This window comes from Cervus canadensis, chromosome 25 (assembly GCF_019320065.1).
Source record: "Cervus canadensis isolate Bull #8, Minnesota chromosome 25, ASM1932006v1, whole genome shotgun sequence".
Lineage (NCBI taxonomy): Eukaryota > Metazoa > Chordata > Mammalia > Artiodactyla > Cervidae > Cervus > Cervus canadensis.
In genome coordinates this window covers 34,380,282-34,405,194 of record NC_057410.1, presented here as the reverse complement: position 1 = coordinate 34,405,194, position 24,913 = coordinate 34,380,282, and the positions used below count along the sequence as shown (strand labels likewise).

At 37.7% G+C, this 24,913-nt stretch overlaps 1 protein-coding gene and 1 pseudogene across 5 annotated transcripts in view; one reads left to right on the top strand and one right to left on the bottom strand.

Annotated features, from left to right (window-relative positions):
* Nucleotides 1-991: 991 nt before the first annotated feature.
* Nucleotides 992-24,913, top strand: part of LOC122427551 — a 128,980-nt gene continuing 105,058 nt past the window's right edge. For all 4 annotated transcript variants that reach the window (XR_006265439.1, XR_006265440.1, XM_043447103.1 and 1 more), the window contains exon 1: nucleotides 992-1,600. Coding sequence is in view for 2 of the 4 variants with exons in the window: in XM_043447103.1 (XP_043303038.1) it covers nucleotides 1,482-1,600 (119 nt within the window). In the remaining 2 variants the exon portion in view is untranslated. The remainder of the gene's footprint in view (nucleotides 1,601-24,913) is intronic.
* LOC122427550 lies at nucleotides 22,207-23,570 on the bottom strand (annotated as a pseudogene). Its single transcript, XR_006265438.1, has one exon. The product of XR_006265438.1 is annotated as a Y-box-binding protein 1-like (transcript).

The window sequence follows — 24,913 nt, the reverse complement described above, 5'->3', positions numbered from 1 at the left end:
CCCCCAAATCGTCTGCTTCACTAGTAGAAGGGGTGTTGAGTAACTTTCAGGGATTGCTATTACAAGTTCTCAGCTGAGGATATTATTACAGGTTGTGAAAGACAGCCTTAGGTATACGAATTTTTATTTTATTTCACTCATTTCTTCAGTAGAGTTATTCAGTACTTCATTTTAAGAAAATCCACTGATAGCATTACTGGTAATAAATTTATTTAAATTCTTTTTAGAAATATCAACCTGAGATTTATATTTTCATTTGACTTTTTTAAAAAGTGAATTTAGAGCTTAATGTTATAGAATATAAAAGGTGAGCTACATGATTTGGGCACACACTGATCCAGACCATATGTTCTACCCAGTTTAAATATCATGTTCCATGCTGTTTCTATTGTGTTGTGACTTAAGAAACACCAGGTTTCCATTTCAATTTTCTTATATAGCTTCAGGGCTTAAAAGCACAAAGAACAATTACTTTAGAAATTCTTTGAAAAGCTATTTAATTTGCTTTCCTGTTTTCAAGAATTTTCTAAAGTCATGAAAGCATATACCTTGGATTACAGTACACCAGAGAAGAAATTCTCTTTACTACATGAGGTGTCTTTGTGCATGCATGCTTGCTAAGTCACTTCAATCGTGTCCAACTCTTTGCAACCCTAAGGACTGTAGCCCACCAGCCTCCTCTGTCCATGGAATTCTTTAGCCGAAAATACTGGAGTGGGCTGCCACGCCCTCCTCCAGGGAGTCTTCCCTATCCAGGGATCAAACTGGGTCTCTTCTATCTCCTGCATTAGCAGGTGAGTTCTTTACCAATAGTGCCACCTGGGAAGCCGGCCTTTGTGCAGTGGCCAGTAAACTTTTCTGTAAAAAAAAATATTTTAAGCTTTTTGGCCACAGTCACCTATTTGCACGTCAAAGAACTTTCACTTTCCATAAAGTATTATTATTATTTTTATTTTTTTAACCTTTAAGTGATTAAGTATATAAAATTACTCTTAGCTCATGGACCATATGAAGAAACCAGGCTGAAGCTGGATTTGCCCCTGGGTTGCAGTTTGTTGACCCCTGACTTGGTGCATTGGTTAGAAAAATTAGTCTTGAAAGTAGCTAGTCTTGAATATAATGAAAATTCTGCCACTTATTTTACAAAATAAAACTCTCCCTATATTCATTTTTACAAGCACAACATCTATTTTGAAATATGAGGGTTAAGTAAAGTTCTTATTGTATACTCCTTGAAGTAGGTTCATTATTGGGCTATAACTTTTTCAAGCAGAGAAGGAGACCTGCATCACCCTGCTTCAATCTCTGTGTAAACAATTGCCAACTACTATCACTGGCAAATAATATTTTGCAAAACTTGAAACTTTTTCATGTCATTCTCCTTCCTACCTCAACCAATGCTGATTCTTCCAGATTTAACTTGGAGATATTTTTCTTCCAACTCTTTACTCATGTTCTGAAATTCTTGTAAATGCTCTGAAATGATTCATACTCCTCTGAATTTTGACATCAAGAAAAGACTGAATTTTTTTACTGAATATGAGCCCTATTCAAAGTCATTGCTTAACCACATGAAACATTCCCAGAAGAAGAATTGCTGGTTGGTATTTTCTGAAAATTTAAGTTACATATCTAATGCTTTATATTACTAAGCTTTCATTTTTCAATTTATATTACAGTAGTATTTGCTGTTTTATACAAATTCAAAATCTTGTTAATGCTTAAAAGGATATCTTGTTTGATTTTTTATTCCTTCAACTAGCTACCTCAGTAGTGCTCTTGAGAATTTCCCTTTTATCTTTATTTCCTCCTTAAATTTTCACTGCAAAGAGGGCTTCCCAGGTGGGGCAGTGGTAAAGAATCCTATCTGTCAGTGCAGGAGACACAAGAGACTTGGATTCAATCCCTGGGTTGGAAAGATGCCCTGGAGCAGGAAATGGCAACCTACTCCAGTGCTCTTGCCTGGGAAATTCTATGGACAGAGGAGCCTGATGGGCTACAGCCCATGGGGTTGCAAAGAGTGGAACATGACTGAGTGACTAACACTTTCACTTTTTTCTTTTTAAACTTATTAATATGATTGATTACATTGATTGATTTTTGAATTTGGAAACAACCTCCCTTACTTGGAAAACACCATTTGGCCATGGTGTATAATTCTTTTTATGCATTGTTGGATTCAATTTTCCCTTATATTTCACACATTTATTCACGAATAATATTGGTCTAAATTTTTAATTTTATTTTGTTTATTTGTACTGTTTTTGTCTCGTTTTGCCATCAGGGTAATTCTGGCATCATAAGATGAAGTGAGACATTTCTCCTCCTTTTCTTCTTCTGAAACAGATTGGGTAGAATTAGTGTTCATTCTTCTTTAAATGATTGGTAGAATTCACCACTGAAGTTTTTTGGTCACAGAGATTTATTCTTCATGAAAGTTTTAATTATGAACTCAATTTCTTTAATTGTTATAGGACTATTCAAATGATCGATATCACTTTAATTAAGCTTTTTAAAAACATTTTTTGGCTTACCATGATTTGGCCCATTCATTAATCTAGATTGAATTTATGAGCACAAGTTATTCATACTCTTCCCTTCTTATCCTTTCAATGGCTGCAGGAATTGTATTTAGAGCCCATTTACATGTAATTTGCATTTTTTCTCATCTCGCTTTTGTCAATTGTGCTAGAAGTCCATCAATTTCATTTTATTTTCAAAGAAAGAACTTTTGTTTCATTGTTTTTCTCTATTATTATTTTATGATTTTGATATCATTGATTTCTGCTCTTGTCTTTATAATTCTACTCTTTTCCTGCTTTGCATTTATTTTACTTTTGGTTTTCTAATTTCTTGAGTTAGTATTTAGATTTGCTCTTTTTTCAACATAAATATTTTGTGTTATAACTTTTCCTCTCAGAACAACTTTACCTGCATCCCACATACTTTGATTTTTTGTAGTTTCCTTTTTGTTCAGTTCTGTGCATTTTATTTCCTCTAAGAATTTCGTTTCAAGCAATGATGATTAAGAAGTATATTGCTTAATAGCTAAGTGCATGGAGATTATCTTGTTGTCTCTATATTTTTAGTTTTTAGTTTAATTCCATTATGCTTATTATGATTTCAGTTCTTTTAAAGTTGAGGTTTGTTTTATCACCTAGTATTTGATTTGTCTTAAAGAATGTTTCATGAGCCCCTGAAAAAAATGTATATCTAGGTGCTGTGTTCTATAATTGCCAATTATACTATTGTGTTGGCTGTTTGATTGTGTTCTTCAGATTTTCTATATCCTTGTTAATTTTTTCCTTACTGTGTGTGTGCTCAGTCATGTCTCACTCTTTGCAACCCCATGGACCATAGCCCACCGGCTCCTCTATCCATGGGAATTCTCCAGGCAAGACTACTAGAGTGGGGTGGCATGCCCTCCTCCAGGGGATCTTCCCAACCCAGGGACTGAACCCAGGCCTTCCACACTGCAGGCAGATTCTTCACCATCTAAGCCACCAGGGAAACCCTTTCTCAGTAGGTCTACCCATTTCTGAGAGGGGGATTGGTTGAATTCCCTAACTATAATTATGGCTTTATCATTTTTTGAAGAGAATTTATATACCAGCTTAATCACTTTACAATTCTTAGAATTATGACAGAATGTGATTTTTTTCAAAAATTGAGGCATAATTGATATATGACATTGTGTAAGTTGAAGGTATACAGTATATTGATTTGATACATGTACATGTTATAGTATGATTACCACCTAGAGTTAGCTAACACCTCTATCATGTCACATAATTGTCATTTCTTTTTTGTGGTGAGAACATTTAAGATCTAGTCTCTTGGCAACTTTGAAGTATATAATACAATTTTGTTGACCTTGGGCTTCCCTGGTGGCTGAGCAGTAAAGAATCTGTCTGCAATGCAGGAGATGCAGGAGAAGCAGGTTCAATTCCTGGGTTGGGGAGATCCCCTGGAGAAGAGCATGCAACCCACTCCAATATTCTTGCCAGAAAAAATACCATGACAGAGGAGCCTGGTGGGCTACAGTCCATGGGATTTCGAAGAGTTGTACATGACTGAATCGACTGAGCATGCATGCATGTATGCGTTGTTGACCATAATCACTACACTGTGTTTTAGATCTACAGGAGAATGTGATCTTGAAAGTTCTTTTACCACTGCAAATTTCTTACTCAGGCAGTAGAAGGAAACAAAATAACAGAATTTTTATATATTCCACATGACTAGTGACCAAACACACAAACTGGGTGTTGGAAAAAGTAGTAAATTTTAACCAGTTGGTGGCCAGAAGTCCAAGTATATGCTGAAGAAGTCAGTTCTCTGTAGCACTTCTGGTCCTGTATAATATGCATGTATATGTGAAAATGGCGCAGCATTTCTTAATAGGCAAAGTTGGCTTGACTTTTTGTAATAAGTAAATAGTGAGTAACAGTAGTTACACTAGGGCATATGACAAAGCAATCACTAACAAAGTTGTGAGTGGAACCCGGTTTATCTAACATTTACATTCTATTTACTAGACTCAATGGCCTTACATATGTAGGTCTATTTTACCATCTCATTACAGAGACTTCTATTAAATTTGAAACAAGAAAACTTTTTTCTTGTTTGGGCCTTTGTTTTCCGTAGCCACGAAAGACCTATAACTAAGGGAAAACAGGAACATTCTTCCTGGTAGTGCTATTATCTAATGGATCACATCTGATTTTGTTGGATAAATAGTCTCAGAAGAAAATTTTATAATATATTGAGAGTTTAATAATTGCTGATTCAGTACATCTTTATATAACAGGAAAATAAGAAAACTCTGCCGTAAGCATGTTGAACAAGGTTTTAATTAAAAGCAGTTCTACAGCTGGCAGCAGACTCTGCCCTAACTGCGCTTTTACAAAAGTCTTCAAAATATTTTAAATTTCTACCTTTACTTATTATAAAGCCTGTTTTGCATTCTTCTCACAGATATAAATAAGAATTATTTTCAGCTCATGTAACTAATAGAGCAATAAATTTACTTATATATTAGAGTCAGCCAGCAATGGGTGTGTGTGAAATAAAAAGCCCACTCCTATCTCCCTAGTGTATGACCTCAACTTTGGAGAAGATAATAGAAATGGCTTATGTAAGAGATTAGTTCCTGATGTTTACAGACTTAAAATCCACAGAATGTGCTCTTTGTACAAAACCAGAAATGGGAGCTTGCTCTTGTAGTCGATGCCTTATTTACATGTATACACATGCTATGTTTTTGAATATGTCTTCAAGTATAAACTCTATTTTGCTTCCAACTTCCATCTCACTGTTGTGACAAATTTTCTTTCTCATCCTCTCTTACTTCTATTTATGACAAGTGGTAATCTGACATTACAAGGAAAAGGCTAATCAAAATAGCCTGCAGCTTTTTCAGTTTTTAAAAAGAGAGCACTGTTTGAGGTTTTATAAGCCATGTTAAATGTCCTCAGTTCTCCAGTGACTTTGACAAATGACTTTAAAGAAGTTTTGTTAAAACAAAACAAATCCCCGGGATATACATTTCTCTTGTAGCCTCATCTCCTTATTTTTCTCATAATTGCGCTGGGACTCTGAGAACATCTGGGAGAGCTCTGATTACAAAATCCGAACTGTTTTGAGCACAGAGTAGTTTGTAATTCTGATTTGCTTTGTTTGTAATTCTGAATCTTGCCTTCTCATCCTTCCTTCTCTCTTTTCAGATAGACACCAAGTCCAAGATGCCTTTTAAATGGGTTAACTAAACTTAAGTGCCATGGAGTTAGAATTTCTCATCACTTAAGGGAAATCTGACACAACAGTTATCACTATATGTCAGTTGATGTCATGTAGGACGAGGCAATTTAATATAAAGAGGGACAAGTGCTGTGGAACAGGGATCTGAGGTTGCAAAGCAAATTTCTTAATTTCAGTATGATAGCACCCAGTGAAGTTCCTGTAAGAATTGGCTCATATACTTATTAGGACCTTTTACTCAAAATGTCATCTTGAAATTCATTAAAGTTAAAGAATGGATTTTGCTGTATTCCTATGTGAATTTCCAGTGCCTAACTCAGAGACCAGCACAGAATATTCAATAATCATTTCTTGAATCAAATTTATATACAATTGATATATAGGTAAAAAGATAGATTAAGAAATAATTATTTTTTAGGTTGTGAGTTCATTATCATTCTAAAGATCTTTAGTAAAATTTAAGCACAAAAAGTTAAATTTATAGGTATAATTTTTAAGAATCTGTTTTTGTCTATTATATGTGATATTAAGATAAAATTAGCATTATCAGCTTGATATATTACAGCCTTACACTGAGTGGTATAATAATCATCATAACTAGCACTTATTTGGATCTTACTCTATGTTCTTAGCGTTTTACAGCCATTATTTAGCAATCTCAAAACGATCTCTGAGTTAAGGTATTATTATTTCATTATGTGGCTCAGTGGTAAAGAACCCATCTGCCAATGCAGGAAATGCAAGAGATGTGGGTTTGATGCCTGGGTCTGGAAGAGCCCCTGGAGGAGGACATGGCAACCCGCTCCAGTATTCTTGCCTGGAAAATTCCATGGATAAAGCAGCCTGGTGGACCACAGTGCTTGATGACACAGGGTCAGACATGACTGAGAGCCTGAGCTTGCATACTCACAAGAAAAGAATTCAAAACTGAAAATGTTAAATAACTTTCCTAAAGCGCTCTGACTGAGATTTGAATTCAGATATGCTTGACTCTAAAACTTGACTCTTGAATCATTATTGATGAAACTAGTACTGGATTGAGAATGAGACCAAATTTTATACTAAGCTTTGATAATAGCTCTGGGTCACGTTGGACAAGTGATTTAAAATTCTCTGACCTCTTCCTGATTTTGAAAATAAAAGTAGAACTAGTTAATGTATAAAGTCCTTTTTAGTGTTAAATGTTGGAGAAGGAAACAGCAACCCACTCCAGGGTTCTAGCCCAGAGAATCCTGTGGACAGAGGAGCCTGGCGGGCTGCCGTCTATGGGGTCGCACAGAGTCGGACACGACTAAAGCGACTTAGCAGCAACAGCAGCAGTGTTAAATGTAATTATTCAGTGAACATAGATTGTGGTTGTTAATTTCAGTCACTATTATTTCCTTTCTCTGGTGGCTCAGATGGTAAAGAAGCCACCCACAATGCAGGAGACCTGGGTTCTATTCCTGGGTTGGGAAGATCCCTTGGAGGAGGCATGACATCTTGCTCTAGTACTCTTGCCTGGAAGCCCCATGGACAGAGGGGCCTGGTGGGCTACAGTCCATGGGGTCTCAAAGAGTCTGACATGGCTGAGTGACTAGGCGCAGCACAGTTCTTTTCCACCAAGGACAGCAAAGTCATGACCAGGGCAGTGAGGCTGCAGTGATTCCTGCGTGCTCTCACCTGTGAATACATAGGAAATAAGTAACTTATGAAAGAAGCCACTCCTGACTATAGAGGAAAATAAAATCAATTTAAGACAGGAAGGGACCCGGAATGCACCCAGTTAAAGGCCCTGATTTTACAAATAAGGAAATTTGGGACCTACGAATTTATGACTTGCCTAAGCTACAGGGTTACTTTGCCAGTGACTGGACTACGTCCAAAATCTCAATATATTATTCTTTCTGCTATGGTATGATGATGATTTCGTCATGAAGATCTTAAAATTCAGAAGTAAGGATCGAAGCATAGATAGTGTTACACACACACACACACAAAACAGTGAGAAATCTGCCTCTAAAACAAATACATTCATCTGTGCATTCAGTCAAAAAACATTCATTGACCACCTCTGTCTCAAGACTGCTTACTTAAGACATGATGCCTGAGACAACAAAGAGCTTCCTGCTCAATGGAAGAAGCAGATAAGTAAATAGACTGTTAAAGAAGTAGTAAATCCTATGGGAGAAAGCACAGGCTGCTCCAAGATAGCACATCTTGCCCAGATTGGGTGGGTTAAAGCACAGACCTACAGTATTTTTTCTCATTTACCCGTAAAAAGATAAAATCCTGTACTCTCTTGTCTCTTTTAAACTGATACCTGAAATTTTTCATCACCGATATTATAGTTACAAAGTATTTCATTTATATTATAAATACTGATTTTTAGAAATAAAATATGTCTCTCTTTTAAGTATATTATATCCAGTGGAATTCAAATTGCAAAGCAGTATGTCACCAACCACTTTCCCTAATGTATACATGAACCAGCTGTTCTTTGACAGTCAGAAATTTTCCATCATTTAAAAAAATTTTTGAATTCATATTTCCTTTTCAATTCTTCCACTGATGTTTTTCAAATACAGACTTATACCTAAAAATATTCTCTTGATTGCCCTAATATCATTTCTACAACCAAAATATTTCATAGATTATATAAATTCTAATGTATGATTTTATACATAAGAACACTTGGTATGTATTATGCAATATAATTATATTTAAATAAGATAATATATAATAATATGGGGTTTCCATGGTGACTCAATATAAATAAATTATAAAAATTTTAATTTATATATATGTTCAATTTCGTGGAATCTTACGGCAGTAACTGCTAAAACAATTTCTCTGGAGTTATTTATTTCATTTTAATGTTTATTACTGCCAACTGATAAAACAACATAAATATGTGACTAATTTAATGACATGAATAAGAATAGTTTTCATTTAGTATTTCAGATATTCATTCTTGAATATTAATTATTGCTTGAATAAAGCAGATTACAATGTGAATTTTAATTCTGATTTTAAAAATTCATGTTTATAGAAGCTAACACTTATAAACATTATTTACATAAATGCATACTTGTGAATGGAAGGAACTTCATGGAGAAAAAGAACCAATTTAAAAAAAATTTTTCTATTTATATGCCATGAATCACATAATAACATATCATCAAATATTTTGAATGAACCAAAGCTCAAATAGGCATTTCTTAACTTTATCAAAGGCAAATAAATAAAAACTATCTGGCATTAAATGAATTTGTTATCAAAAGTCACTTGCTTTATTTCAGAAAGATTTATGTATAAGGCTTAATCAAATCTCATCAAATTATTCCTTTATTTTGCTTACTACCTTTTCATTTAGAGGCATATTTATTGAACCAAAGTTAGGCAAAACTGAGAATAAAATTTCATAAAATTGGAAATTTCACATTTTAGTATTTTCCCCCTCTTTAAAATGCATGAGCAATGGACAGAAAAACAGCATTTGATAATTACACTAGTTATTTCTCTTTATGGTTGAAAGAAATCCTGTTCATAATCATGCCTTTGACAGAATTAATGTGGTATATCAACTGAGAAAGAAGGAACTTGATCCTACTTGAAAGAAACTGATTTTAAGGCTCAGAACATATTTATACATGGGTAACTTTTTTATCATAATCCACTACGTGAAAATTAACACTAAGGAATTAAAAACCAAAATATTGGATCTCTACTAAAGCAGCTGTGAAAGTGTAGTAGTAATTATTGCTAATTGTATTATCAGCTGCTGATTGTATTTGTAGATTCTATACTATTCTATAAATAATTAATAGAAATGAATAATGAACAAATGTATATATGATTGCAAGGAATCTTGGAGATATGAAAAATTGCCTAAATTTAAAAAATAGATATACTAAATGTACCTTTAACTTTATAAGAAACCACCACTTATGTCTTTTTCCCCAAAGAATTTTATTATTTGGTATTCCTACTGCATAAAAGTGTTAGTTTTCCCAAATCGACAAACGACACTTGGTATCACTAGCTTTTTAAATTACTACTCTTGTTAGTATGCAGTGTTTTATATCATTGTGTTTTAATTTATATTTCCTGGTAATTTATGACTCAGAATATTTTCATGGTTTAGTTTCTATTTATATGTCTTGTTTGGTCATATATTTGTTTAATTCTTTAGACTTAAAAATTTTATTATTAGGCTGTAAGTGTTCCTCATATATTTTGGGTCAGGGTTTTTTTCTTTTTCTTTTTGTTTTTTTAAATCAGGAATAAGTATTGCTAACATTTTCTCCCTGTTTATAGTGTGTCTTTTCATTTTCTTAACAGTATCGTTTAAAGAGCAAAGTATTTCTAAATTTTATGGATTCAAATTTATTCTTTTTCAGTATTTCACCTTTAGATGTTTACCTAAGTTTAGAAAATATATGTATTTGTATAGCCCAAAGTTGAAACAACCTATACATCTATTGACTAAATATTTCATATCCATACAATGGAATACTACCTAGGAATAAAAATAAACTACTGAGATACACATAACATATATGAATCTCAATTGCATGAAAATGAAAAGTGCCCAACAGAAAGGGCTATATGCTATTTGATTCTGTTTTTATGAAATCCTGAAAAAGACAAAGCTATTCAACAGAAAGCAGATCATTGTTCCTAGAATGTGAGCACGTGTGTGTGTGCTGAGTCCCAGCCGACTTCTTGCAACCCCAGGGGACTGTAGCCCACCAGCCTCCTCTGTCCATGGGATTTTTTCAGGCAAGAATACTGGAGTGGGTTGCCATTTCCTGCTCTAGGGGATCTTCCTGACCCAGGGATCGAAACTGCGTCCCCTGAATTGGCAGGAAGATTCTTAACTGCTGAGCCACTGAAGAAGGGTTTTGACTACAAACAGGCACAAGGGGACATTTTGTAGAGATGCAATTATTCAATATCATGATTATGGAGGCTTATAAAAGGAATGAATATAGCTCTCAAAACATTGAATTGTATATTTAAAATTGGTGAATTCTTTTACTCATAAATTACAAATAAGTTTTTAAAAAATGAAAAAGTATAGATTTATATCACTTTATTATTTTTTAAAAAGCTAATGTAAAAGCTTCTGTAATGTATTATAAATGTAATGAAAAATATCTTTCCTCCAATAGGTATTCTCTTTAAACAAAAACTATTAAATAAGGTTAATTGGTAAAAGTATCAACAAATGCATAAAAAGAAGAGTCAAATGATTTAAAAAAAAAAGTTATCACTTCCACCTCTTCACTCTACTATACCTGAATTTGAAACATTTCTAAGGCCACAATTAACCCAGAAGGGAAATGTATTTAAGATTAAAAATTAAGTCCTATATCAATTAATTAAGACTGATTCATCGACACTCAGTCTTCTAATAGGTTCTTTAGTTTTCTGAAGGATTTTATGTCCTGGAGCAAGATAAGGATAGATGCATAACCAAAACTGTCAAAAGCTCTTTTACTGAAAACTCTTGTTGGACATCAAGTTCATAGGATGTCATTGCCTCTTAATAAGATAAGGCACAACAGGAAGGGAAGACTACTTTACTCTGGAGGTCAAATGTCATGGCCTGAAAGTAATTCCTAACAGCTTTCATCTAAATTGAGAAGAGAGAGTACAAAATCCTTCAGAGGCTGACAGAAGCTAGAGTTGTTGCTAAAACACTTCTGCAAGTCTTCTAAAACTAGCTGCGAAGATGTTTGAAAGAGCAGGACACATAATATTGGACAGAAAGGTGAAAGATAATTTTAATCCTTCCCCTCTCTCTCTACATGTATACATAAAATTATTAAAAGAAAAAGTATATTTCCCTCCCAACATCATTAAAAGAGATGAAGGTATTTCAAATCTTGCTTACCCCTACGTCTCTGTGTGTTGCACATTTTTGGGACATAAATAGATTCCAAGCTTCATCTTTCTCAGTTGAAGACCCTGAAAGGTAATGGTTCTTTATAGTTAAGCTATTTTGAATCCCTTGTGTTCATTTATTAGCCAACTATGTGAGTGCAAGTTCGATCACATCATTTTGGTGATGTCTTTCTCCTCCTTATCCAACGTTTGCCTCTGTATCCTCTCCTGATTTCCTTACTACAGCCTGGAATTAGCTCAATTAAATTTTAATTAAATAATCATTTTCTAATTTGTTTTGGTTTCCAATAAAATTAGTGAAGAATTTAATTTAGTAAAGATTAGCAAACAACTAACATGTGTAAGACCCTGGGCTAGACATTGTCCAGGATATAAAGGTGAATAATATGAAATTAATTTATGAAAGGCCATCTAGTAAGAGACGGAGGAGAAATTAAAAAAAAAAACTAACAATGTATAATGTGATGTTTGCAATATGAGAGATATAAAATGCTATGAAAGAACCTAAGAGGAAGATATTATAGATGTTTTAGACATAGGACAGACCTTGGAGATCATCTAGTCTAATGGTTCTCAAACTTTAGCAGCAATTAGAACTACCTAGAATCTCTGTTAAAACACAGGTCACTTGGATCCATCTCCAGAATTCCTGATTCATTAAAGCTGGTGTCGGCACTAAGAATTTGCATTTCTAACAAATTTCCAGGCAATGTTCATGCTGTTGGTCCAGGGACTAGACTCTAAGGGTCATTGATTTATTTCATATATTCTTAATTTACAGTGGAGAAAAACTGAGTCTGAGAGAGGTGTACTGTGTGCAGTTGTGTCTGACTCTTTGCAGCCCTGCCAGGCTCCTCTGTCCATGGGGATTCTCTAGGCAAGAATACTGGAGTGGGTTGCCATGCCCTCCTCCAGAGGATCTTCCCAGCCCAGGGATCGAACCCAGGTCTCCAGCATTGCAGGCGGATTCTTTACCATCTGGGCCACCAGGGAAGTCCCTGAGAGAGGTGAAAACTACTCAAAATGCGCGTAGCTTATTAGAGGCTTCCCTTGTGGCTCAGTTGGTAAAAGAATCCATCTGCAATGTGGGAGACCTGGGTTTGATTCCTGGTTTGGAAAGATCCCCTAGAGAAAAGAAAGGCTACCCACTCCCTTATTCTGGTCAGGAGAATTCCATGGACTGTATAGTCCATGGGGTCGTTAAGAGTCGACCCAACTGAGCGACTTTCACTTTCACACTATTAGAGACAAGATTGGGATTAAGATATACAAGGCCCTTGACTGCAGTTGAATTTTCCTTTTCTAAATGCATATTTCTTTGAAACAAGATGTGAAAGGAAGGGAAAGATTTCTAAAGATTGAAATTCATAACAAGGCCTTCCCACACCCAGGAGCAGGGACCCAGGTAAAAGGTACAAGAATCACAGTATTTCAGTTTGGCTGAATTCATTGGTTAGTGCATGAACCGTGATGGAATCGTTCACTTAAGTTATGTACTGAGCAAACTGAGGGAGAAAACCACCTGAGCTCTAGGAAGTTTGCAAAATCCAGTCAAGAGGTAAAAAAAGGCCACAACTAACATTAGAGCAACAATGAAGTAACAAACTGTCTATGGTTCAGAAGGTAACCAAGTATCTCTTTTTGACTAGAAAGCATCCCTAATTATAAATTTAGAGTAATACTGAAATTCAGAAGACCTTGAGTGGAAAGGAAAAAAAAATCATATTCAATTGAATTTTAAATGTCAGAATTAACTCTCTAATGTTGCAGAAGAGATATACTCTGAATATTTCAACTCGTAATAAGTTAGAATGATAAATAGTTTGAAAAGAAACATGAATTTCCTAAGCCAGGTCTAAAATATTTTTATTAATAACTCAAAAAAACCAGAAATGATATTCATGTCTTCTGGCTCCTGCTATCCACTTTAATAAAATAAAACAGAATAGAATAAAATAAATAGAAAAAATAAAAAATTGAATAAATTCTAAGTTCAGAGATCTAATATTTCTTGTTTAAGGGGTTGAAAATTATAACCTTTTGAGGCTGGTTTTAGTGAATATAAACTTCAAAATTATGCTTTGTCCAAAACTACACGAAGGGTTTTATTTGAGGGGAAATTAAAAAGGAGGATTTAGCTCAAGAATTTAATTTCCTAAATCTGACTTTTATTCTTTTTTTTTTTTCCCACAGAAGGTCAGCACAAAATTTCACAATTAGAACTCATCTGGCATTGTTTTCTACAGGAAGACTAAAAACTAAAGGGTCTGTTGTGTAGCTAAAAGCCAATTTATTTATTTATTGGGGTTTATATTCATGCCTGTGGGATGGTACCTTAATATTCTACCCAGTGTTTTGGAAGACATCAAGAAGCCAGGGGAAATCATGAGGTTGGAATAAGTATCTCTGGTGTTCCTTGAATTAATGGATGATTTTCAACCCTTCTGAAAAATCAGCAAAATTAGTACCGTTTCCTCTTGTTCCAAGGATCAGACTGTGCCCTTAGTCATCCATCCCAACCTCTGTCAGGACAGCTGCTTCTACACAGTCTAGTATGTCGTGCAGATCATACCCTGTGACTCCCATGTCCCTCCTGTGAAGTGGGTGCCTCGGTCAAAGGCTATTGTGTGAGAGTTCCCGTTTGTACATCTACACTGTCTTAGCCCCTGAATAGTCACACTGTGTGAGGCTCTATGGAGATAAAAAGCAAATCTACATCTGGAATAGGTATACCTTTCTGTGAAGGTAAACCCTGGCCCTTCTAGAATGGAGGGGACCCAAAGAGATGACTTGCCATCAGTGGGCACTTGGTCTCCTTGAGGAGCAGTGCCATGGGAAGTCTCAGCAATGGTTTCTGTGGTTGCCGGTTTGGACATACAGAAACGTCTGTAGTCTGACTCAGTGGACGGCCATTGGGCCAATTGCGTAGCTTCTACCTCTGCTACCATAGCCAGTCTGTCCAAGTGCCCATTGTATTCAGGGTAGCTGAATACAAAGACTGGTGGAATCATTTTACCTACTCAGTATTCCATGCCTCTCCAGCGTGAATGTTTTCTGGTGGATATTAACATGCAATAACACAAATCTTCACACAAGTCCTGTTTCATTATGTTCATTCACATATCTCCACTCCAAACATCCTTGTCCTTGATCCTCCAGTAGGTTTCCTTCCAGTGTATCTGTAACACTGGCCCTGTCCATTTGTGGTTTGTACCAAAATATCATGCTGATTCCTCCATAAACCAAACTTAGGCTTTTTATTCCTCTTTGATCTGGATGTACAAGACCCTTATCCGGCCATGGGAAAATGAAAACTGAAGGAAGGTCTCAGAAGCAACTCTGGTGGGTGATATGGGAATCTGGGCCATGCATCTTATTCAGGCCTTCTGATCTGGTCAAACTCAGTTACATTTTTTTCTCATGATAGACCATCCTAGGCCCTTCTGACTTTATGCTTGGCAGGTCTGACAGAACCTAGCTCATGATGAGCAGTTTCGGAGACATGGTTACTTGGCGTGTGTGTATGTGAGCTCTGTCGCTCAGTGGTATTCGACTCTTTGCAGCCCCATGGACATTGCAGCCTGCCAGGATCCTCTGTCCATGGGGATTCTCCAGGCAAGAATACTGGACAGGGCTGCTATGCCCTCCTCCAGGGTATCTTCTGAACCCCGGGATTGAACCCACATCTTTTGCATCTTCTGCATTAACATATGGATTCTTTACTAATAACCCCACCTGGGAAGCCCTGGTTACCTGATACTCTATGGAAATTCTTCTACATCTTCCAGGACTCAGTCACTTACAACAGGCTGCTTCTCAAAAGGAATATAATTCTCCTCTGCTGTTAGCATGGCCATGGTCTAGAACTCTAGGAGACGGTGTTAGGATCTCCCTCTGGGGCTTGTCCTAAAGCCACACGGACACTATTTTACCCACTTACTCTTCAAACACAACTGGGATGGATCATCTGACCTAAATGGCAGGGCTGTTTGGCAGCAGCCTAAATTCTCTGCTGAGCCCTTTATTGCTTTTGGTTCTACTCAGGTCTGGCAGCCTTTTGTGTTCCCTGGTACATCAGTCAGAGAAGTAGACCTACACGTGAAATCTGTTGCCTCTAGAACCCAACAACCCCTCCGAGCATTGTGCTTCCTTCTCTGTAGTAAGGCATCAACATGTAGGAATTTATTTTTTACTTTGTAGGGGTTATATCAGCGTATCCCTCACCGTGTGTGTGTGTGTGTGTGTGTGTGTGAGTCACTCACTCGTGTCCAAGTCTTTGTGACCTCATGGACTGTAGCCCGCCAGGCTCCCCTGTTCATGGAATTCTCCAAGCAAGAATACTGGAGTGGGTTGCCACGCCCTTCTCTAGGGGATCTTCCCCATCCAGGGATCAAACCCAGGTCTCCTGCATTGCAGGCAGACTCCTTACCGACTAAGCTATGAGGGAAGCCCCTTAGGGAAAGCAGACATAACAAACAGCTAATAACTATCCTGGCTATAATTGGAATCATAACTCACGTTACTATTGCTATTTTACCTCAGTGATTCATCCACACATACAAAAAACACCAAGGGGCTGTTTTGGGACTCCGTACTAGATGCTTGAGCTCATATAAAAAGGAATTCAGATACAAGGCTAACAAGTTCTGAAATTTGCCAAACTTCTCACTTGGCAAGGCATACAAATTTAAGAAACAGTTTTTAAAGACAGTTGTTGTTAATTTAATATAAGCATATTTTATTTATGGTATTAGTTTACATTCTTTCAAGGAGTTTTAAGTTCTCATTTATGCAATTATTTTGTTATTCGTTTTCTAAAAGGGCACTCAGTTGAGTTCAGTGCAGTCACTCAGTCATGTCCAACTCATTGCGACCCCATGAGTCGCAGCACACCAGGCCTCCCTGTCCATCACCAACTCCCGGAGTCCACCCAAACCCATGTCCATCGAGTCAGTGATGCCATCCAACCATCTCATCCTCTGTCGTCCCCTACTCCTCCTGCCCTCAATCTTTCCCAGCATCAGGGTCTTTTCAATTGAGTCAGCTCGTCACATCAGGTGGCCAAAGTATTGGAGTTTCAGCTTCAACATCAGTCCTTCCAATGAACACCCAGGACTGATCTCCTTTAGAACGGACTGGTTGCATCTCCTTGCAGTCCAAGGGACTCTCAAGAGTCTTCTCCAACACCAAGTTCAAAAGCATCAATTCTTTGGTGCTCAGCTTTCTTTATAGTCCAACTCTCCCATCCATACATGACCCCTGGAAAAACCATAGCCTTGACTAAAGGGACCTTTGTTGGCAAAGTAATGTCTCTGCTTTTTAATATGCTGTCTAGGTTGGTCATAACTTTCCTTCCAAGGAGTAAGCGCCTTTGAATTTCATGGCTGCAGTCACCATCTGCAGTGATTTTGTAGCCTCCCAAAATAAAGTCAGCCACTGTTTCCACTGTTTCCCCATCTATTTGCCATGAAGTGATGGGACCAGATGCCATGATCTAAGTTTTCTGAATGTTGAGCTTTAAGCCAACTTTTTCACTCTCCTCTTTCACTTTCATCAAGAGGCTTTTTAGTTCCTCTTCACTTTCTGCCATAAGGGTGGTGTCATCTGCATATCTGAGGTGATTGATATTTCTCCCGGCAATCTTGATCCCAGCTTGTGCTTCTTCCAGCCCAGTGTTTCTCGTGATGTACTCTGCGTATAAGTTAAATAAGCAGGGTGGCAATATACAGCCTTGACATACTCCTTTTCCTATTTGGAACCAGTCTGTTGTTCCATGTCCAGTTCTAACTGTTCCTTCCTGACCTGCATACAGGTTTTTCAAGAGGCAGGTCAGGTGGTCTGGTATTCCCATCTCTTTCAGAATTTTCCACAGTTTATTATGATTACACAGTCGAAGGCTTTGGCATAGTCAATAAAGCAGAAATAGATGTTTTTCTGGAATTCTCCTGTTTTTTTGATGATCCAGTGGATGTTGGCAATTTGATCTCTGGTTCCTCTGCCTTCTCTAAAACCAGCTTGACCATCTGGAAGTTCACGGTTCACATATTGCTGAAGCCTGGCTTGGAGGATTTTGAGCATTACTTTACTAGCGTGTGAGAAGAGTGCAGTTGTGCAGTAGTTTGAGCATTCTTTGGGATAGCCTTACTTAGGGATTGGAATGAAACTGACCTTTTCCAGTCCTGTGGTCACTGCTGAGTTTTCCAAATTTGCTGACATATTGAGTGCAGCACTTTCACAGCATAATCTTTCAGGATTTGAAATAGCTCAACTGGAATTCCATCACTTCCACTAGCTTTGTTCGTAGTGATGCTTTCTAAGGCCCACTTGACTTCACATTCCAGGATGTCTGGCTCTAGGTGAGTGTGAGTTATCACACCACTGTGATTATCTGGGTCGTGAAGATCTTTTTTGTACAGTTCTTCTGTGTATTCTTGCCACCTCTTCTCAATATATTCTGCTTCTGTTAGGTCTATACTATTTCTGTCTTTTATTGAGCCCATCTTTGCATGAAATGTTCCCTAGGCATCTCTAATTTTAGACCCTTTAAAAAAATTGCACCAGGGGCTTCCCTGATGGTCCAGTGTTTAAGACTCCATGTTCCCAATGCAACGGGAAGAGGTTCAATCCCTGGTCAGGGAACTAAGATCCCGCATGGTGCACAGCACTGCCAAAATAAATAAATACATAAAATGAAAAGAATAAAAAGACTGAGAAAAAACATTTAGGTTAATGGATTAAAATAATGTAGACATTGACTTGTGTTATTGCATGCAACACTGCACCACTGGAGGAAGCCCCATTCACGAGGACTATGACCTGATTAATACCCACTATGTTGTGCAGCACATAGTAAATAAAATTGTATAGAAAGGTCCTATAGTTCTATTACTTGCAATCATGATGTAGCCAGCGCCTCTCATGCAGGAATTAGTAGGAAAGTTTTGCCTCATCCTCGCATTTGAAAGCCTTGAATTTAACATTTGGATAAACCCAAATGAGTTGATGTACTCCACTATTATAATGTCATGCTCTATAAAGTTTTAATTTGGTAAATGTAAATATTTAAAATGTGCAATGAATTTTTAAAACATTGCTACTTTGTTCTTTAGCAAACAGCATTAGAAAGCAATTGAGCAAGCAACACTAAACAAACAGAAGCAGAAAGGTCCAAGCTTTAGTACATGCCAGCAAGGTACAGAGATTATTACCATTACCATTTCCATCTATCTTTAAAAAAAAAAGAAGTGAATTGCAAAAGACCAGGTGTTGAATTACAAATGTAGCTTCTTTAATGTTAGTTGATGTTGTGATGCATCTCTATGAGGAGATAAGGAAAGAAAACAAAAAATTGCCTCTCCTGGCAAGGTAGGGGCTAGCACTTTGTACTCCTGGGAAAATAACCTCTGTTTCATAAACATTTATTGCTCTCAGTTGGGGAATAGAAAAAGGAATATATCTCCTTTCTCTTGAAATTTAGACTTGTTGAGAAAGACCAAAAATATGGTAATTATTTCTATATAATTTCTATGTATTCTATACACTTTCTATGTATTCTATACATACAGCTTCCCAGGTGGCTCAGCCATAAAGAATCCACCTGCCAAGCCGGAGATGTGGGTTTGATCCCTGGATCAGGAAGATCCCCGGAGACAGAAATGGCAACCCACTCCAGTATTCTTGCTTGGAAATTTCCATGGACAGAGGAACCTGGCGGGCTACAGTCCATGGCGTCACGAAAAAGTGGAGTTGGACCCCACTTAGAGATTAAACAGCACAACAAAAACAACAACTCTATATAATGTACATGTGCTGTTTACTCTGCGTAATGAATGATAATTGTGTGCAGTTACATAGGTCACATACCCATGATATGTTCCTGCATAGTCAATTCTTCTCTGAAACACTACTGAACCTATAGTATTAAGCATTTTATTGACTCCTTGGCATTCATTCCATTTCATCCCATCCATTTCGTTAAGGTGGAATTGGCGCCACCCTCAGATCCAAGTGAATCCTAATTGATATGAACCAATCATTGTAATCTTATCCCCTTCCCCTCAGTAAAACATGCAATAACCTGAGTTTAGGCCAAACAGTCTGAAGCCTAGATCTAGACCCAAGTGATCTGTTCATATTGATCCAATCTTATTGAAGTTCAGAACTGTTATTTGACTGGGAAAGAAGGTCTTTCTCTTGGTGGTATGACATGCAGAAATGCGGTTGAAATTTCTGTATGCCACTTCCCTTCCATGGAGGAAGCAGACAGAGGACATAGGTCTCAAATATTTTCATGTCCCATGCTTTCAAGTCTTTGTTTATAAGCCAGTGAAAATCCATCAAGGCTCCTAAGCATGAGAAAGAAGACATTGACAGGTTTACAGCAGGATTTCAAAATTTCAGAAAAAAAAAAAATGAAAAAGGAGACTACTGGATGATCAATGTAGAGACAAGTCATGCAGATGTAGTAGTAGAAGAAAAAAAATATTGTAAGAACAAAACAGCAAATGTGAATCTGTAAACTGGCTGTTCTCAAGATTGAATGTTCCCCTTTGGTCCCTCTTAGGACCTTGGTAAATGTCAACTGTCAGCTGCAAGTAGGAATTTTGAAGAGGGAAAACAGGAAATCCTGAGAATTTGATGCAGTGGGAAGAGGAGAGGGGAAAAATAAGAAAGAATACAATTAAGAAAGAAAATGACAAGAGACTAGTTAGTTATTTAATTATACTTCTGAGGTGGAAAATAACATAAGAAATAAGAAAAATTTATCATGAAAAATTTATGATGAATAAGGCAAGAACACTTACTCTGCTCCACTTTGATATACTTCCCCTTTTCCCCAGTAAAACTGAATTCCAAATCTGCGCCCCATCCAAAAGCCCCATCTAATCCCTGAATGTCCCACTCTATTCATTGAAGTTATTTCTCCTATCACAGAAATGTGAGACCACCAGAGGTCAAATGACTCAGCATTCTGCCACTCTAATCACAATAGCATCTCCTACGCAAGAATCTTTTCTTCTCTCAAGTCTCCAAAAAGGAGGTTCTGTATATCTTTGTGCTCACTCAGTCGTGTCCAACTCTTTGCAACCCCATGGCCTGCAGCCTGCCAGGTTCCTCTGTCCATGGGGATTCTCTAGGCAAAAATACTGGAGTGGGTTGCCATGCCCTCCTCCGGGGGATCTTCCTGACCCAGGGATCAAACCCACGTCTCCTGCATCGCAGACAGATTCTTTACCATTTCAGCCACCCAGAAAGCCCCTGTATATCTATTATTGAGGCTAAAAAAACCCATTCATACTCTTCACCTTATTTCTAAACCTTGGTTTATCTATTTTCCCTTCAAACTCTCTCATTTCCGGCAGAATCCTTCCTTTCAGCTCAGACATGTGTTTAACCTCTCCATCTTTGAGAAATTTCTTCAATACATTATATTGCTTTCTAGCTAACTTTTTAGAAAAAATAAAACTTTACACTTGCTTCTTTCACTCATACAATATTATAAAAGCCACATTTTCAGATAATAAATGATCTGATGACCACATCCAAAGTGTAGTCTCGCTATGATGTTTTATTTTTTAATTACTCCTTCCATGTAGAAACCCTACGCCCTCTGTTTCTCTGACATTTGCTTTTGGTTTTCTTCCTACGTATATGATTCATTTGCTGGAAACATTTTGCCTGCTCTTTAAATATCTATGTTTTTGACTACATATGTCTTCTCAGTCTCTATCTTCTTCCCTAGGGAACCTACATTCCCCAAACTTACATGATGGTACCTTTCAACTTTATATTAACATCTCTAGACTTTTATGCAAAGTGTCTGACCCAGAGAAACTATTGTCTACTAGGGATTTGCACTAAAATATCTCACTAGAAGTTATATCTTCTCCAATAATCACTGAGATCTTGTCTTATTCCCTGGCTTAGTTAGGGACAGATAGTCTCCCAAGCAAGAAATATGGGAATCAAGTCAACAGTTACCCTTCTTTAGTTCCTATGACTTTACCATCATATACATACTAATTCAACTAGCCTTCTAACTTTCAATCTTACCCTCTTTCATCCTTTCCTCTACAAGCTGCCAAGAAGCATATCTCTGATACAAGTAAAATATAAGTCTGATCATGTCATTTTCTTGTTCAAAATTTCCCAACTGTTTCCCATCACCTGCAGGATTAAAGCTAAATGAAGGCTAAATGTCTTTGACAGGCATACAAGAACCTACATGTTTTGGTTCCTATATACTTGTCCAGCCACATGTAGCTTACCAAGTAATTGCTTAAAATTCTCTACTTGTTACTGCTTCAAGTTCTTGAAACTTCATGCATGCTAGTCCCTCTGGTCTGACTGGCATCTCTTTCTCTTTTCTTTTTCTTTTTTTTTTTTTTTTGACAATTATTTAAGACCTTTATTAACAGGTGCTTGCAGTTTGTTGACTTTTTTTTTTTTAAAAATCAAGCTGTAAACTTTTATTACAAATTAAAAATGAGGTTCTTAAAAATCTCAACTTGACCAGATATGAAACAATTTAAAAACCTTTAAAGGTGTATTGAGAAAAAACAGGCTTTTTTTTTTTTTTAAAAAACACGTTTGTCATTACCAAAAAGAGACGTCTTTAGGTAAAAATAATAAAAACCCCATGCTGCATAGATAATGCAGATAGTTCTAGTTATCTGGTCAACAGGCAAAAAGCAAGCACTTAAGGTCTTCAGCTCCAATCTTTTGTTCATTTCTTATTGCTGGAATTTCATATTCATTTCTTCTTGTTGGATGACTAAGCCGGATGATGGTAGAGATGGTAAGCCGGCATTTACTCAGCCCCGCCCTGCTCAGCCTCGGGAGCGGACGAATTCTCAGCTGGTGGATCGGCTGCTTTTGTCTCTTTGCCATCTTGTGGTTTAGGGTTTTCTGGGCGTCTGCGTCGGTAATTGAAGTTGCGGCGGTACCGACGTTGAGGTGGTTGCTGACCTTGGGTCTCATCTCCTTGATTTTCCTTATCTTCTTCATTGCCGTCCCCTCTGGGCTGTCTTTGGCGAGGAGGGCCCCTGCGGAATCGTGGTCTATAACCCCGATACATATTCTGTCTCACTGGTCTACCTTGTTCTCCTGCACCCTGGTTGTCAGCACCCTCCATCACTTCTCCCTGCACAGGAGGGTTGGAGTACTGTGGTCGACGCCCATAGGGTCTCCGCATGTAGTAAGGTGGGAACCTCCGCCTGCGGTAGGGCCGGCGCTGTTGGGCCTGGCCTTCGGGAGCGCTCTCCGATCCCTCATTCTTTTCCCCACTCTCACTATTCTGGTAATTCTGCTGGTAATTGCGTGGAGGACCCCTGCGACGTGGATAGCGCCTATAATGGTTACGGTCTGCTGCGTATTTACTGCCTTGCACTGGAACTCCACCAGGGCCTGTAACATTTGCTGCCTCCGCACCCTTTTCTCCTTCAACAACATCAAACTCCACAGTCTCTCCATCTCCTACACTGCGAAGGTACTTCCTGGGGTTATTCTTTATGGCAGTCTGGTGTACAAATACATCTTCCTTGGTGTCATTCCTGTTGATGAAACCATATCCGTTCCTTACATTGAACCATTTTACTGTTCCCAAAACCTTCGTTGCGATGACCTTCTTGTCCCCGCCGGCAGGCGCCGCCGATGTGAGGCCGCCGGGGCCGCCGCTCCCTGCGCCGCTGCCCGTCGTGCCGGGCTTGGTGTCGGCAGCGCTGAGGGCGGGGGCGGCGCGGGGGCGGCGGGCGGCTGCTGGGTCTCGGCCTCGCTGCTCATGGTTGCGGTGATGGTGACTGGGGCCGGCTGCGGCAGCTGCGGCTCCTCCCGGGGTGTGATGGTAACTAGGCCGGCGGCGGCGGTGGGGCTGCTCAGGGCTCTCTGGGGTCCGCTCTCCCTCTTTCTCTTTTCAACTCTGAAATGTTCTCATGTATCTTTTGAAACCTAGCTAAACATCATCCACTCCAGGAAATGTGACCTCTGCCCCTAGACAAAATCCATCCCCCCCCACCCACTGTATTATCATTGTATCTTTAACTTCTTTTCTTGTACTTTTCAAAAAATACCACAATTTTTATTCACTATCTTTCTCTCCTGTTAGTCCATAATCTCTTGAAGGTAGAGTCTTTGTCTTATTTATTTTCTATTCCCATAAACATAGAACAGTCTGATTCATGTTTCATCTCAACAAAGACTGGTTCAAATGAATTATATTTCAATCCATTCAAGACTTTTAAAGAGAATATATGTTATATGAATGCACTCAAGTTAGTAAAGGCATGAGAAGAGCTGCTACTAATGGGTCATTTAGGAACCTTAATTATTGTGTCATATTTAGGGCCCAAAGAATATTCTATGTAAGCTCCAAAGAAGCTTTTATGTAAGCTTCAGAGTATGGAAGAGCATGGATTTACTTTGGAGATTGTACAATTACAAAAGGATTAGGGCTTCTTCCACATAGCAGATCGAGAATAAAAACTTCTGTTCCTCATTTTCCCAGTTGTGAAGGGACAGCTGGGTCTGTGTAAACGGATATCAGGATACATCAGTGGTTCAGGAAAAGAAGCAGATGGATTAAGAGTTTAGCTACAGAATAAGTGAAGGTAAGAGAGTTGTTGTAAGGGCAAGGTAATGAATATAGCCTAGCTGCCAGATATTGTTTTAATCCATTTACAGTGAGAGATTTTGGTAGGAAAAGGAACTAACTAAAGATACTCTATAGACATGGCTGAAGAAGTATATGAAAAATCAGTTAAGCATGGGTCATTTTGTAACTTTTATTTTGTTGAAGTATATTGTTTGTTTACAATGTTGTGCTAATTTCTGCATATAGCAAAGTGATTCAGTTATACTGATACATATATATTCTTTTTCATTATCATTTATCACAGGATATTGAATACAACAGCTCCCAAGTAGGACCTTATTGTTTATCCATCCTACACATAGTTTGCATCTGCTGATCAAGCATGGGGCATTTTTACTTTATACAATAAAAGCACTGAATATGGGAGTGAATTTTAACTAAATCTTGGTAGAATTTTGATAGCACTAAAAATAAATCATATACATAGAGGCAAATAGGAATTAAAGATTTTCTTTCAGAGTTGAGAAAGTGAAGTTGTGTGCATCTCAATAAATATAAATTGTGAAATAAAATTACAATTGTAAAGAAAAATGACATGCAATCAAGTTCGTTTTCTACATTTGGTCTCTAAGGCCTTTTCCTCTTAGGTCATTTCTCCACCTGGTAAGCCTT